The sequence below is a fragment of the Phocoena sinus genome, chromosome 15, assembly GCF_008692025.1.
Source record: "Phocoena sinus isolate mPhoSin1 chromosome 15, mPhoSin1.pri, whole genome shotgun sequence".
NCBI classification, from domain to species: Eukaryota; Metazoa; Chordata; class Mammalia; order Artiodactyla; family Phocoenidae; genus Phocoena; species Phocoena sinus.
The window spans coordinates 79,036,652-79,053,098 of NC_045777.1; the positions used below are offsets into that span (position 1 = coordinate 79,036,652).

The 16,447-nt window shown below is 38.0% G+C and overlaps 1 protein-coding gene across 2 annotated transcripts in view; it reads left to right on the forward strand.

The window, feature by feature from the left end:
- Positions 1 to 16,447, forward strand: part of BAZ1B (bromodomain adjacent to zinc finger domain 1B) — a 65,413-nt gene that overhangs the window by 22,249 nt on the left and 26,717 nt on the right. For both annotated transcript variants that reach the window (XM_032604201.1, XM_032604202.1), the window contains exons 5-7: positions 251 to 372; positions 2,491 to 2,688; positions 13,066 to 14,767. In XM_032604201.1, the coding sequence (XP_032460092.1) occupies positions 251 to 372; positions 2,491 to 2,688; positions 13,066 to 14,767 (2,022 nt within the window). The remainder of the gene's footprint in view (positions 1 to 250; positions 373 to 2,490; positions 2,689 to 13,065; positions 14,768 to 16,447) is intronic.

Here is a 16,447-nt window from a genome sequence, read left to right on the forward strand (position 1 = left end):
CTTTTTGAGTATTTTTCTCTCTAATCTAGTATTTTTCTATACCAATCTCTATTATAGTATTTACCACATTGTATTGTAATTATTGTTGACTCCTCCCATAGACTTTAGCTACTTGAAGTAAGGACCTTATGATTTACCTTTCGGCCCCATCACTCAGTGCTTGGTTGCAGAGTAGCTGTTCAGGAAGATTACCGAGTGGATAGAATTAAAAGAATTATTTTTTTCGCTAATTTTCTATTGATTTGATTAGATGACAGAGCACGTAGATCTCCACGAAAACTTCCTACTTCATTAAAGAAAGGAGAGAGGAAATGGGCACCTCCAAAATTTCTGCCTCACAAATATGATGTGAAACTACAAAATGAAGATAAGGTTAGTTGGCATTTTATATTAAACCTCTTACATGTAGTAGATGTTGTTTAAGAAAATATCAAAGGGCTCGTTTTCTCATAGAAAATGTGCTAAAGAAAAATGTAAATAAATGTTTCTACAACAAATTCTGAGTGGTTTTCTGGTCTTTGTAATTATGACTTTAAACTGTATTGTCTTTCCTAGGAGATAACATGCTTTTTCCTTTTTAATAGGAATTATTAGGGTGTGAGAGTAGTTTACATTTGAGCTTCAAACTTAGTTATTTGAAAAAATAAGACTGTTTCCAGTGGTTATGGACTTCCTGAGGAAATAGCTCTTCCCAGTTAAAAGCAGAGCAATTTGTAATATAATTAAACTCAGAAAGTGAGTTAACTCTAACCAGTGCTTTTTCAAGGCATCTGAAGCTAATAATCTAAAATGGTGAATACCCTTTAAATAACTTAGTACTATGTTTTATTGATTCTAAGATGTTCAACTTTCATATTTTTATATTTCCAGAATCAGGATATGTATCTTTTTTTTTTTTAATTGAAGTATAGTTGATTTACAATATTGTGCTAGTTTCTGGTATACAGCAGAGTGATGCAGTTATACATATATATATATGTATATTCTTTTTCATATTCATTTCCATTAGAGTTTATTACAAGATATTGAATATAATTCCCTTTGCTATACAGTAGGACCTTGTTGTTTATCTATTTTATATATAGTAGTTTGTATCTGCTGGAATCAGGATATATCTCAATATCAACTGGCAAGAATTCTTTTCTTTGTGGTACATAATGTGTCTTTCATTAATAGCATTCTAGATTTCATGAAATATGCCATGTTACTTTTGGGTACTTTTATTCCTATATGTCTAAGATCTCATCGTTAGAAAGAAGCAGGAGGGCGGCTAGGTGTGGAAGGCAGTTGCACATTTGTCTTCATGTCTAACTGTTATATAGAAGAAACAGCTATGGCCTGAGAAATTAAATAATTCTATCAAAGTTCCTAATTTAATAAATGAGATTAGGGAGGATTATAACCTGGATCTCTTGCCTCTTTAGAGTGTTGTTTTTTTCCCACGTCAGAATGCTGACAAGTCTTATTTCATTTTGACTCATTTGTTTTATAGTTAGTGACCTGAAGACATTACTGGATTGTTAGGATTTCTTTATATTTGAAAATTGTGTGTTAAATACAATTTTTCACTAAGTTTCTTAGCTCCCATTCAGCAGGGTGGCTAGTTAAAACATCATTGCTGGGACCTCCCTGGTGGCGCAGCAGTTAGGAATCCACCTGCCAATGGCAGGGGACATGGGTTCGAGCCCTGGTCTGGGAAGATCCCACATGCCACAGAGCAACTAAGCCCGTGCGCCACAACTGCTGAGCCTGCACTCTAGAGCCTGCAAGCCACAACTACTGAAGCCTCCGCGCCTAGAGCCTGTACTCCGCAAGAGAAGCCACTACAATGAAGAGTAGACCCCGCTCGCCGCAACTAGAGAAAGCCCGTGCACAGCAGCGAAGACCCAGTGCAGTCAAAAATAAACAACAAATAAATAAATAAAAGAAAAATGAATCCCTTATTGATGTACCTTTATGTAGTATTCCCTTCCTTTTCCCCCTTGCTTTTATAAGCGATTGATGATGACTTTCCATTTACTTCTTTTTCAAAAATATTTATTTATTTATTTAGCTGCACTGGGTCTTAGTTGCAGCATGCATGATCTTCGTTGCCTCGTGTGGGATATTTAGCTGCGGCATGCAGGCTCTTTGTTACAGCAGGCGGGATCTAGTTCCCTGACCAAGGATGGAACCTGAGCCCCCTGCATTGGCAGCATGGAGTCTTAACTGCTAGACCACCAGGGAAGTCCCTCCATTTACTTCTAAATTCTTAACAAGAGGAACTGTTGGTTCAACAGATATACCCATTTTTAGGACTTTGATACATATTGACACATTGCCTACAGATATCTTTAACATTCTGTCTCTGAAAATTATTCTTCTTCTATCTAGTATATAACCTATTTTATAGGTGTAATGATGAGTTTTCCAGAGAGAATATAAATCTTTGTTCTCATTGTTTAATTGCTTTTTACCCCAGTAGTGAGTTATTTCTATTTGTTAACCTAGATCATCAGTAATGTGCCAGCAGACAGCTTGATTCGTACAGAACGCCCACCAAATAAGGAGATACTTCGATACTTTATACGGCATAACGCATTACGGGCTGGTACTGGTGAAAATGCACCTTGGGTGGTAGAAGATGAATTAGTGAAGAAATATTCCTTGCCTAGCAAGTTCAGTGACTTTCTGCTTGATCCATACAAGGTAAGGTCACTTAAGTTTTGGACAGCAGGATGGAACACTATTGAATGAATTTATTTCCTCTGACGGTTACAGTAGATTTTGAACTCTTAACTTCAGATAATGAATTCAAAGTTTTCACGTATATCTATTTCATATAGGTTGTGATTATGGGGTTGGTAGGGAAGAGGCCACACTGAATATCTCCTCTTCTAATTTGACTTATTTTACTATGGTTGCATAATTAAAACAAAGAAACAAATTACATGCATGTGCCTTTTTGTCTCAGATCTTTCTTGGAATGAGGTATGGTATTAAAAAAATTATTTTTGCAAATTGATTACTAAAAATGAAAACTGATTTTGTATGTGAGATAAGAAGATCAAATATACTTTCAGCCTTGAAAAGAACTAAGTATTGCTTTGTATGACAGATTAGTAGAAAATCTAGCACTTCTCTCTATTATTTTTCCTTTAATTATCTCATTTGATTTTCAGAATATTCTTGTAAAGTTGTATGGTATATATATATTTTCATCTCTTTCTTGTAATTATGAAAAACTAAGGCTATCTTACAACTGAGTCATACAACTAAATTACTTCAGTTACCTTATGTTGATATCGTTAACAAAAGTATATTGAGAAATAATTTTATTTCTTCAAACATTGGTAAAGACCTCCAACCGTAGTTTAGCATTAGCATGTTTTCTTATTCTAGACCAGCACGATCAGGCATTATCTTCCATTATGCTCTTTAAATTTTTAACGTTTGTGTAAAAAGAAAAATTTAGGGATTAGTTGACTTTTTCTAGATCAGGACTAAAATTTCCATGGAACACTATTTAGTAAACCTAAACTTTTTTTTATTATTTTTATTTTTATTGGAGTATAATTGGCTTTACAGTGTTTTGTTAGTTTCTGCTGCTACAATGAAGTGAATCAGCTATATGTATACCTATATCCCCTCCCTCTCAGACCTCCCACCCGCCATCCCACCCATCTAGGTTGTCACAGAGTACCGGGCTGAGCTCCCTGTGCCATACAGCAGGTTCCCACTAGCTGTTTTACACATGGTGGTGTATTTATGTCAAACCTAATCTCCCAGTTCATCCCACCCTCCCCTTCCCCCCATGTCCACATGTCCATTCTCTACGTCTACATCTCTATTCCTGCCCTGCAAATAGGTTCATCTGTACCTAGAATTTTTCTAGATTCCACATATATGCATTAATATACAATATTTGTTTTTCTCTTTCTGGCTTACTTCACTCTGTATGACAGACTCTAGGTCCATCCACATCTCTGCAAATGACCCAATTTCGTTCCTTTTTATGGCTGAGTAATATTCCATTGTATATGTGTACCCACATCTTCTTTATCCATTCATCTGTTGTTGGACATTTAGGTTGTTTCCATGTCCTGGCTATCGTAAATAGTACTGTAATGAACATTGGGGTACATGTGTCCTTTTGACTTATGGTTTTCTCAGGGTATATGCCCAGTAGTAGGATTGCTGGGTCATTTTGGTAGTTCTGTTCTTAGTTTTTTTAAGGAACCTCCATACTGTTTTCCACAGTGTCTGTATCAATTTACATTCCCACCAACAGTGCAAAAGTGTTCCGATTGGGCTTCCCTGGTGGCACAGTGGTTGAGAGTCCGCCTGCCGATGCAGGGGACATGGGTTCGTGCCCCGGTCTGGGAAGATCCCACATGCCATGGAGTGGCTGGGCCCGTGAGCCATGGCCGCTGAGCCTGCGCGTCCGGAGCCTGTGCTCTGCAACGAGAGAGGCCACGACAGTGAGAGGCCCACGTACCACAAAAAAAAAAAAAAAAAAAAGTGTTCCATTTTCTCCACACCCTCTCCAGCGTTTATTGTTTATAGATTTTTTGGTGATGGCCATTGTGACTGGTGTGAGGTGATACCTCATTGTAGTTTTGATTCGCATTTCTCTAACAGCCAGTGATGTTGAGCATCTTTTCGTGTGCCTCCTTGCAATCTGTATGTCTTCTTTGGTGAAATGTCTATTTAGGTCTTCCACCCATTGTTTAATTGGGTTGTTTGTCTTTTTGATATTGAGCTGCATGAGCTGCTTATATATTTTGGAGATTAATCTTTTGTCAGTTGCTTCGTTTGCAAATATTTTCTCCCATTCTGAGGGTTGTCTTTTCGTCTTGTTTATGGTTTCCTTTTGCTGTGCAAAAGCTTTTAAGTTTAATTAGGTCCCATTTGTTTATTTTTGTTTTTATTTTCATTACTTTAGGAGGTGGGTCAAAAAAGATCTTGCTGTGATTTATGTCACAGCATTATCTTCCATTAGGCTCTTTAAATTTTTATCATTTGTGTAAAAAGACAAATTTAGGGATTAGTTGACTTTTTCTAGATCAGGACTAAAATTTCCATAGAACTATTTAATAAACCTAAACTTTTTCTTAAATTTTTTTATTTACTGAGGGGAAATTTTAATTTGTTTTCATTTTATTGCTGTAGAGTTTTGGAACTGTGATACAGCTTTCGGTGGTTATAACAGGAACTTACTATCTTTACTGTATGAAAATTGTATATAAGATCATCTCTAAATAGGTTTTAGACTCTTGGATCATTTGAGTCCTAAATATTTTCTTCTTTTTAAATTTTACAGTTGTCTTTTATGTATTTTAGTTCAGTGATTCAAATATGTGAGTAACATGAAAGAAAGACTGAGTATAATTTATGGGTAAAAAGGTCTTTGGGTTTTATTAGAACAAAAAAGCTGATCCACACTTTCTGTAGGAACTAGAGACTTAGAATTCCAGGAATTTATATCTTTTTTGTTTGTTTTGTTTTAAGAATTTATTATATCTTGAAAAGCAATTTCTGAAGAAATTGGCTACTCTGAAATTTTCTAATGAGGGCTTAAAATATTAACTTAATGCATTTTGGCTGTAATTCTGATAGAGACTAGAAGTACAAGCTTGTTTACACTAAACTGCTGTAAGAAGGCAGTGATTCTACTTAGAGAAATTGAGTCATGTAAGATACCAGTCTATAAATTCAGAGCATACACTTGTCTTTTAATGCATTTTGCATACCTTAAACAATAATTTCTTATTCCTCAATACTATTTGACATTTCACTGATTTTATCTTTTGAGTTTATGTATGTTTTTCCTTTTTATAAAATTGGTTTTCTCAAAGAACTTTTGGCATCTCAGCCAGGACAGAATATAGTAAGGGTACGGATAAGTAGACCATAAAAGAGTGCTTTGGATTCTTTCCTGATCTAAAGGAAATTTAAAATAATGCAGTGGGGACTTCCCTGGCGGTCCACTGGTTAAGACTTTGCCTTCCAGTGCAGGGGGTGCAGGTTCAATCCCTAGTCAGGGAGCTAAGATCCCACATGCCTCAGAGCCAAAAAACCAAAACATATAGCAGAAGCAATATTGTGACAAATTCAATAAAGACTCTAAAACTGGTCCACATCAAAAAAAAAAAATCTTAAAAAAGGTAAGTAAATAAAGTAAAATAATGTATCGAACATCAGAGTTGATCACATGTGATCTGCCTGTCCCAGAGGCAGTGGGTTTGAGCTTACTTTGGCAGCAGGTACATTGAAATGGGAACCAAAAGCAATAGGTTAAAATTTTTTTCTTTGGTTTTTGTAGAATTTAATGTTCTGCTAGGCTGCTGAATACAACTACTGTAGAGAGAGATGAGGTCTGGAGAGAGGAAGCAAGTTGTGAGTAATAGTTTTAGGAAAGGACCAACTAGGAGAGCTTAGGTGGGAAAGAGGAAAATTATTTAGAAATGTAGAATTTTGGAGTGTTATCTGAGTAGGGCCTAGTGTGATGATGGGGGTGTGCTTGTGGTCTTGTAGAACCTTAGAATATAAATTACTTGAGATTAAAAGCTATCTTACTCATTTTATATCCTGTGATGTTTAGCATAGGTATAATATGTACATGGCTAGTGAACTCATTTCTTTAAGAAGTTCCATTCTGTTCATTGAGGAGAAAAATGCAACTGACCGTTGAGTTTAGGGGTGAATATTTTGTAGGCCTAATGACTTGGAGGAATAATTTACAAGGCAGTTGGATGATAAAATAATTGTCATCTAACATGATATCAGCCATCTTAGCTCATTTCCGTATTCTAATACATGGCAGCTCTAGTGTTTTGTTAGTCTGTCCATAATGTTTTGCCTTTTTTTTTTAATAGCTGTGCCACGTGGCATGCAGGATCTTAGTTCCCGAATCAGGGATCGAACCTGTGCCACCAGCAGTGGAAGCTTAGAGTCCTAACCACTGGACCACTAGGGAATTCCCTATCCATGTTTTGAACTCTTATTTTGGAGTGGTATATCCTAGTAAGGAAGCATTTGGTTAGAGACGTAACAAGAAAAATAACACTTTTTAAGACATTTGGAGTCCTAAAATAATTTGGATTGATTTAATATGATTCTGAATACATTTTAAAAACATTTTATTTTGAAATAATTTCATATAGAAAAGGTGACAAATACTATAAAGAATTTCTCTGTACTCTTCAAGTAGATTCCTCAAATTTTAACATTTACCACATTTGTTTTATTATTCTCTCTGTTTTTTTTAAAATTTGTTTTGATTTGACTTTTTGGTCATTTCAATTTATTATTTACTACCCTCCAAGTTCTGGAGTAGGAGCTATCGAGCAGATGATTTTTTTAAAATTAATTAATTAATTTATTTGGCTGCATTGGGTCTTAGTTGGGGGATCTTTGTTGCGGCATGCAGGATCTTTCGTTGAGGTGTGTGGGCTCTTTGTTGTGGTGTGCAGGCTTCTCTCTAGTTGTGGTGTGTGAGCTCCAGAGCACGGGCTCAGTAGTTGCAGTGCACAGGTTTCTCTAGTTGCAGTGTGTGGGCTCAGTAGTTGTGGCACGCAGGCTCTCTAATTGTGGCCCAGGCTTAGTTGCCCCACGGCATGTGGGATCTTAGTTCCCCGACCAGGGATCGATCCCACGTCACCTGCATTGGAAGGCGGATTCTTAACCACTGGACCACCAGGGGAGTCCCTATTATTTTTTTTCTCTTTATACACATTATTTTTTTCTGAGCTGATGGTAGTAGGTTATAAGACAGGATGCCCTTTTACAAAATACTTGAATATGTGTTTCCTAAAAGACAAGGATATTTTCTATAATAACTATAGTACAGTGATCAAAATCAAGAAATTAACATGAAAACGATACTGTTATCTGATCTGTAGTTTTTTTTTAAAGTAAACGTAATCTCAAGATTTTATTATCTTCATAATAAAACCAAATATGAAGCTTAGGACTGGATCACTTGGCTCTTTCTCTTCTTACGTCCTCCCGGCTCAAAATGCTTGCTTCTCTTAATAGCCAGCATTCTCTTAGATCTGCAGTTGGGCTCAATGCATTCAAGCCTCAGCAAAATCTTCTTTGTGGTTTTATTTAGCCTTTTTTTGGAAAACCAGCTTAGTCTGTCCACCATAGCCACTCTCCTTCCTGTCATAACATTCCTTTCCTTGGAGAATACAGAGAATCCTTGCGCTTCTTGTACTGTATCACTTTGTGGGCAGGTTTGCAACGCTAATTACAGAAAGTCCAGCAGGTTTTAGGAGTGGTTACCATGTATGCGAGAGCACTGTCGGTGTGGAAAGAAGTGTTTTACAGTTTTTACTCAAATTTTGCCAGTTGTCCCATTAACATCCTTTTAGCCAAACATATTTTGTTTTGGCCCTAATAGGATCCAGGGTAGTATCATGTATTACATTTACTTGTTATGTCTCTGTAGTCTTCTCTAATCTGGATTAGTCCCTCAGTTTTCCTTTGTCTTTTAAAAACCTTGATAATTTTAAGAATACAAACCAATTATTTAGTATAATGCTCCTCAATTTAAGTTTATTTCCTCATGCTTAGTAATACCACAGAACTGATGTTGTATTCTTCTCAGTGAATCATTTCAGAAGGCACATGGTGTAATTTTGTCTCATTACTAATGATACTAATTATTATACATTTTAAAAGATGTTTCTTATCTCTCCTTAATAACTGATGTTTCAAGTAAGTGTTTATAGTCTTAAGATTTTTCTTTGAATAAATTTTGGTGCTTGAAGTTTGTTTATGAATTAGACACTAGAGCAACAGTACTTTTTCCCCAAAAATTATTTATTTATTTATTTATTTATTTTGGCTGCGTCGGGTCTTAGTTGCAGCACGCAGCATCTTTGTTGAGGCATACGGGATCTTCTGTTGCGGCACGGGCTCTTCGTTGTGTGTGGGCTTCTCTAGTCGTGGCGTGCAGGTTTTTTCTCTTCTCTAGTTGTGGTGCATGGGTTCCAGAGTGTGTGGGCTCTGTTTGAGGCACGCAAGTTCAGTAGTTGAGGCACACGAGCTTAGTTGCCCCATGGCATGTGGGATCTTAGTTCCCTGATCAAACTCACATTTCCTGCACTGTAAGGTGGATTCTTTACCACTGGACCATCAGGGAAGTGCCATAGAGCAGTAGTACTTTTAAAAATAAATTACATTAATTTCAAAGCACTTAAAAGTATTGTATAGTAACACATTTCACAGATTTGCTGATAAAGGCATCTAGAGATTGAGACAAGCACACTATATGAATGTTGCCTTAAAACTCCTAACATCGTTCCTGGGGTGAATGAGAAGAGTGGAATAGAATCAGAATATATTGCCAAAGTTTTCTAGTTTAGGGTTCTGACTGCTTACTAGTAAGTTAAGTTTAGCATCTGAATGAGCTGCTGTAAATATTAAGTTTCTTCATTTTTGTCTTATTAGATTTCCTTATTTGTGGTGGTGGTTCGTTCCAGGTGACAGGGAACAAGTATGGAACTGTATACACTATTTTTCTTATAGCCTCTCGTGTTGCTAATACATACATAAATATTTTTTCCTGTTTAGCAGTTAAGAAGGGCCTTTTCCAGAAAACTATAATACTGCTAATCCAGATGCCCATTCTTTTCTCCTTCTCTATGCACTACTCTGGTAGATTACTTATGCTGAATGGGGGACAGGGGAGACCCTTAGCACATAAGTGGTTTTATACTTTTTCAGATTCCCCCTGAGTCCAGCCATGCCGGCTCCCATTGGCTGTGACTGCCCAGCATGCCCTATGCTGAGATGATCCAGTTACTGAAGGACTGCTCACGCGGGGAGCCGGCCTTTTGGGAGGGGGTTGGGTGAGTTAATTTCTTTCATTTTTAAGAAAAAAAATTAATGTGGTGTGGCTTGGCAAAAAAACACACCTTATAGATAAAAATGGGTTGCTGGACCATCTCATGGCTAAGCCATCCCAGCTCTTTCTTGCATTATTTCTGCATAATAGAGTGCTTCTAAGTAGAAGAAATTTATGCTAAATTTGAGTGACTTTTTAAATAGAAAGAAATGTAATCAGGAAATTAAGAAGTGGCCCAATTATAATAGACCTTATAATAGACCCTATTAGATATTTATTTAAAATGGTAAAAATGAAACATAGTCTCACACTAAGCTCCTTTTTAGTGATAAATTTTATTTTAGAATGACTAGAGATAATCTCTTATGCTGCTCACTAGAAAAAGTATCAGTCCATTATGTACTCTGAAGATTTTCCAAGGCTAGCTGAAGTGGATGATTAACTTTTGGAAGGCACATATTTGTCTTTAATTCCTGCCAGGGTAGTTTTGGGTCTTATTCGTGATTTGTAAGGTGGTCTCTGAAATATTGTCCTCTCTGGAGTTTTTGTAATATTACTGCCAACAAGAAGAATGGAATCATACATAAGTTATCTTTGCTTATTCTTTTTAACATTTTAAAATATAGTTCTGGGGAACTAGAACTGAGAAATTCTTGCCTCTGGGGAAAGTGTCCCCTGAGTCACAGATAATGTTTATGTTCTATAAACTATGAAACCTCTTTGTCAGCCCATACTGAGGATGATAATTGAGGAACAAAACATCCCGTTTTGGTCAGGGAACAAAAACAACCAGCTGGAGGAACAGTAACCTGCAATTGCCTGTAGTTCTTAAAAGGCAGATTGGCCTTTAAAGTTAGAGAACTTAGCCAGAAGAAGGATTTGTTAAGTATAGCCACTCATTCATTGCAGACCATATTTCTACCTCTTGTGCTGCTTAGGTTCTATGAGTTTGTTTCTCTGATGATTATATCCTTAATGTTTAAATCTTATTTGGCATTGTAGTACAACTTATTAAATTTTATTGTACCTGTTTTGTTTACTTCAACAGGAGCATAGGTGTTCTTCTGTAGCACCTCTGAGATTTATTTCACCATAGCTGTTTCTCTGTTGCCTTTTTAAAGGGGTCCTAATTTCATATTCGATAGTCTTCAGCTGTTTCCTGGCCTGTAGTCTCATCTCACACTAGCCTGTCTTATCCACTGCCTCCAGACTGCTTCTTTGCAAGTTAGTCCTTTCCACTCAGAAACTTAAACTCAGCAGTCTCTGAGTGCCTTTTATGTGCTTAGCTGCTTTTGGTAATAGAAGTCAAGTATTCTAGGGGTTATCTAGTCTTTCTCCTAATCACTTGAAACAAAAAAAATTTTTTTTTGAATTGGCTATACTTTTTCATTGCTTGGCTATTATTTCATGTAGTATGTGTTTTAACTGCCAGGCTTTTTTTCTTTGTAATTATATTTTAAAGCATCAAAATCAACAGTGTTTTTGGTTTTGTTTTAATGCACATTTAAACAGAAACAATGGCAGGTTGACTGGGTTCTAACCTATTAACTAATTCTGTATAATGGGGATAAGGTGGAGATTTTAGGAGATAGGAAAAGATGTATATCCAGGAGAGTGAGAAGGTAAATGGACTAAGGGAATATATTGTGATTACTGAGTGGCATTCAGGATCCATCTGAGGTACCTGATTATGAATTTAAAATAAGTCCACACACTGTCATTGTGTCTTTTATTCTAGTCATGTTTAAGCTTAACAAGTGCAGGCTAGGAGTAACTTGATATAATAGAGCAAGAGAGACAAGGGAACTGTAGGTTTATGCAAGGTTGATTGGAATGACTGTTTGTGGAACTTAACCTGAGTTAAGAAGGACAAAGAAGTGAGATTGGTGAAAACGTGATAGAATTAACTGATTTAAGGGTCCTGCTGGGATTGAAGGATTGCAGAGTTGGGGTACTAAAGGGAGTGGATTTGAAAGATGTGAGGGGATGATCAAGAGAGAATTGTGTGAGTTTGAGAACTTATGGGGCTTGTAGGTTTTTGTAAAATAAATTTATTTATTATTTGTTTGTTTATTTTTGGCTGTGTTGGGTCTTCATTGCTGCGCACAGGCTTTCTCTAGTTGCGCCGAACGGGGGCTACTCTTCATTGCAGTGTGCAGGCTTCTTATTGCATTGGCTTCTCTTGTTGTGGAACGCGGGCTCTAGGTGTGCGGGTTTCAGTAATTGTGGCGCATGGGCTCAGTAGTTGTGGCTCGCAGGCTCTAGAGCCCAGGCTCAGTAGTTGTGACGCACAGGCTTAGTTGCTTTGCGGCATGTGGGATCTTCCCAGACCAGGGCTCGCACCCATGTCCCCTGCATTGGCAGGCGGATTCTTAACCACTGCGCCACCAGGGAAGTCCTATGGGGCTTGTAGTTAATAATGTATCCGTGGGAAAGAGTTCTTGAGGTGTGGGGCGAGGACAGAGAGGAGGTTAAGGAGCCAGGATCAGGAGGGCTCCTTATTTGTGAGCAGTGTTTTGTTGTCGTTAGTATACTTACTGATACTCTTAATAAGAAAATATGCTTCTGAATTTAAACAAAAATACTTAAATGGTGTACTTCCTACCATTCTAAACATAGAATACCCCTAGTTGTACCAAAGGTTTAAAGGATAAAAATACAATCCTGTCTCAAGAGCAATAATTTTAAAATTCCTCAGATGTTGACATTATCTGGATCGAGTATCCTTAGTCTGGGACCCATGGACTCTGAAATTGTATGCATGATTTTTATATGTTTCTGGGGAAAGAGTTCATAGATTTCATTAAGGTATTTAAGAACTGCTAATCTATATATAAGAAGAAAACTAGTTATATAGCAAAAAATGCCTAATATTGGAGTATAGATTTTTTTTTGGCCACGTCGCACGACATGCTGGATCTTAGTTCCCCGACTAGGGATTGAACCCATGCCCCCTGCAGTGGAAGCATGGAGTTGTAACCACTGGACCGCCAGGGAAGTCCCGGAGTATAGATTTTTAAGTCTGAGTATCAAGAGAATTTTGTGTTGATATGGCTAAAACATTAGCTAACATTCATGGCTTTGTTTTTTTCAGGGACAGAGTGTCTATGAAGAGAAATGAATATGTAGCTTTACCTGAATAGATGGGGAAGAGGGCCTTTAGGATGCTTAAATATTGCTTCTTTAAATTAGTTTTTAAAACTATTTTTGCTCCTGTTCTTAAATTCTAGTACATGACTCTCAACCCCTCTACTAAGAGGAAGAATACTGGATCTCCAGACAGGAAGCCCTCAAAGAAATCCAAGACAGACAACTCTTCTCTCAGTTCACCACTAAATCCTAAGTTATGGTGTCATGTACACTTGAAGAAATCCTTGAATGGCTCACCACTCAAAGTGAAGAACTCAAAGAATTCCAAATCTCCAGAAGAGCATCTGGAGGAAGTGATGAAGATGATGTCGCCCAACAAGCTACATGCTAACTTTCACATTCCTAAGAAAGGCCCACCTGGCAAGAAATCAGGGAAGCATAGTGACAAACCTTTGAAAGCAAAGGGCAGAAGCAAAGGCATCCTGAATGGACAGAAATCCACAGGGAATTCCAAATCTCCCAAAAAGGGCTTGAAGACTCCTAAAACCAAAATGAAGCAGATGACTTTGTTGGACATGGCCAAAGGCACTCAGAAGGTGACACGAGCCCCGAGGAATTCTGGGGGCACACCTAGGTCCTCTAGTAAACCTCATAAACATCTGCCTCCTGCTGCCCTCCACCTTATCGCCTACTACAAAGAAAACAAAGACAGGGAGGACAAGAAGAGTGCCCTGTCCTGTGTTATCTCCAAAACAGCTCGTCTCCTCTCCAGTGAAGATAGAGCTCGTCTCCCAGAAGAATTGCGAAGTATTGTTCAAAAACGCTTTGAGCTTCTAGAGCACAAAAAGAGATGGGCTTCTATGTCTGAAGAGCAGCGCAAAGAATATTTGAAAAAGAAACGAGAGGAGCTGAAAGAAAAGTTGAAGGAGAAAGCCAAGGAACGGAGAGAGAAAGAAATGCTCGAGAAACTAGAGAAACAAAAGCGGTACGAGGACCAAGAGTTAACTGGCAAAAACCTTCCAACATTTAAATTGGTGGATACCCCTGAAGGGCTGCCCAATACACTCTTTGGGGATGTGGCCATGGTGGTGGAGTTCTTGAGCTGTTATTCTGGGTTACTCTTACCAGATGCTCAGTATCCTATTACTGCTGTGTCCCTTATGGAAGCCTTGAGTGCAGAAAAGGGTGGCTTTTTATACCTGAATAGAGTGTTGGTCATCCTCTTACAGACCTTGTTACAAGATGAAATAGCAGAAGACTATGGTGAATTGGGAATGAAGCTGTCAGAAATCCCTCTGACTCTGCATTCTGTTTCAGAGCTGGTTCGGCTCTGCTTGCGCAAATCTGACATTCAGGAAGAAAGTGAGGGCTCAGACACAGATGACAACAAAGATTCAGCACCATTTGAAGACAATGAGGTACAAGATGAGTTCCTAGAAAAGCTGGAGACCTCTGAATTTTTTGAGCTAACATCAGAGGAGAAACTGCAGATCTTGACAGCACTCTGCCACCGGATTCTCATGACATACTCAGTGCAGGACCACATGGAAACCAGGCAGCAGATGTCTGCAGAGTTATGGAAGGAACGGCTTGCTGTATTGAAGGAAGAAAATGATAAGAAGAGAGCAGAGAAACAGAAACGGAAAGAAATGGAAGCCAGAAATAAAGAAAATGGAAAAGAGGAGAATGGGTTAGGCAAAGCTGATAGGAAAAAAGAAGTTGTGAAGTTTGAGCCCCAGGTAGATATGGAAGCTGAAGACATGATCAGTGCCGTGAAGAGCAGACGGCTGCTTGCCATTCAGGCTAAGAAGGAGCGGGAAATTCAGGAGAGAGAAATGAAAGGTAAAATCTTGTGTTGAGAGAAAAGGGGAAGCCCTTTAGAAGATAGTAGAAGGAAGGAAATTACTGAGGTAATGGTAGCGTCTTCGTTTGTCACAACTATTTAGTTATTTCTGTGTGTAATAACCCGACCCTTCTAGGTATGTTAGATTCTAGCAGGAGTGTTCAGCCTGGCATTCTGCAGTTAATGATAGTTTGACTTTGATTAGTGTGATGTTGGCATCTTTTCTGGCTTAGTAAAGGACCAAATCCACAAAGAGACATAGTGGAAATAACATATGACCTGGAAATGGACTGACTTGGGTACCTGCGACTTAGCTATAGTTCTTTGAGCAAGTTGCTTATCCACGCCGCAGTTTCCTCATATGCTTAAGATTGTCATAACAGATGAATGACAAGGTATTTGAAGCCCTCAGCACAGTTACCAACTCAGATATTAATCTTTCCCTTATTAAGATGTAAGGAAATACAAATTTGGGGCTTTCATAGCACCATTAAGTCTGAACTTTTTAAAAAACAGCTTTATTAAGAAATAATTCACGTACTATACTATTCATCCACGTTTATTGTACAGTTCATTGTTTTTTAATATATTCACAGATATGTGCAACCTTTATCATGGTCAATTTTAGAACATTTTCATCACCTCAAAAAGAAACCCCATGCCCTTTAGCTATACCCATCCTCCCCAGCCCTAAGCAATCACTGTCCACTGCTGTATCTGTGTATTTGCCTATTCTGATACATCGTATCAGTGGAGCTGTATAATAAGTATGTAGTCTTTTGTGACTGGCTTCTTTCACTTACCATGTTTTCAAGGTTCAGGCTGTAGCATGTCTCAGTACTTAATTCCTTTTTATGGCTGAATATTATTCCATTGTTTGGATATGTCACATTTTGTTTTTAATCCATTTATCAGTTGATGAACGTTTGGTGTGGTTTAATCATTTTTGGCTATTATGAATAATGCTGCTACAAGCATTGGTGTACAAGTTTTTGTGTGGACATATGTTTTCATTTCTCATGTGTATATATACCTAGGGATGGATCTGCTGGATCATAGGTAACTATGTTTAACTGAGGAAGTCCTAGACTGTTTTTCAAAGTGGCTGCACAATTTTACATTCCTACCAGTAGTAAATGAGGGTTGTAATTTCTCCACTTGTCTGCATCTTTGCCAAAGCTTGTTATTCTATGATTCTGATTGTAGCCATTCTAGTGATTGTGAATTGGTATCTCATTGTGGTTTTGATATGCATTTCCTTGATGACTAATGATGTCATCTTCTCTTGTGCCTATTTGTCTTTTGTATATCTTCTTTGGAGGATATTAATTCAGATCTTTTGCCCATTTTCAAATTGGGTTATTTGTCTTTTTTTGTTTTGTTTTGTTTTGTTTTTGTGGTACACGGGCCTCTCACTGTTGTGGCCTCTCCCGTTGCGGAGCACAGGCTCCGGACGCGCAGGCCCAGTGGCCATGGCTCACGGGCCCAGCCGCTCCGCAGCATGTGGGATCTTCCCGGACTGGGGCATGAGCCCGCGTCCCCTGCATTGGCAGGCAGATTCTTAACCACTGCGCCACCAGGGAAGCCCCTTTCTTTTTATTATTGAATTACAAGGGGTCTTTAAATAGTCTAGATACAAATCCCTTAAGGTACATGATCCAAAAACATTTTCGCCCATT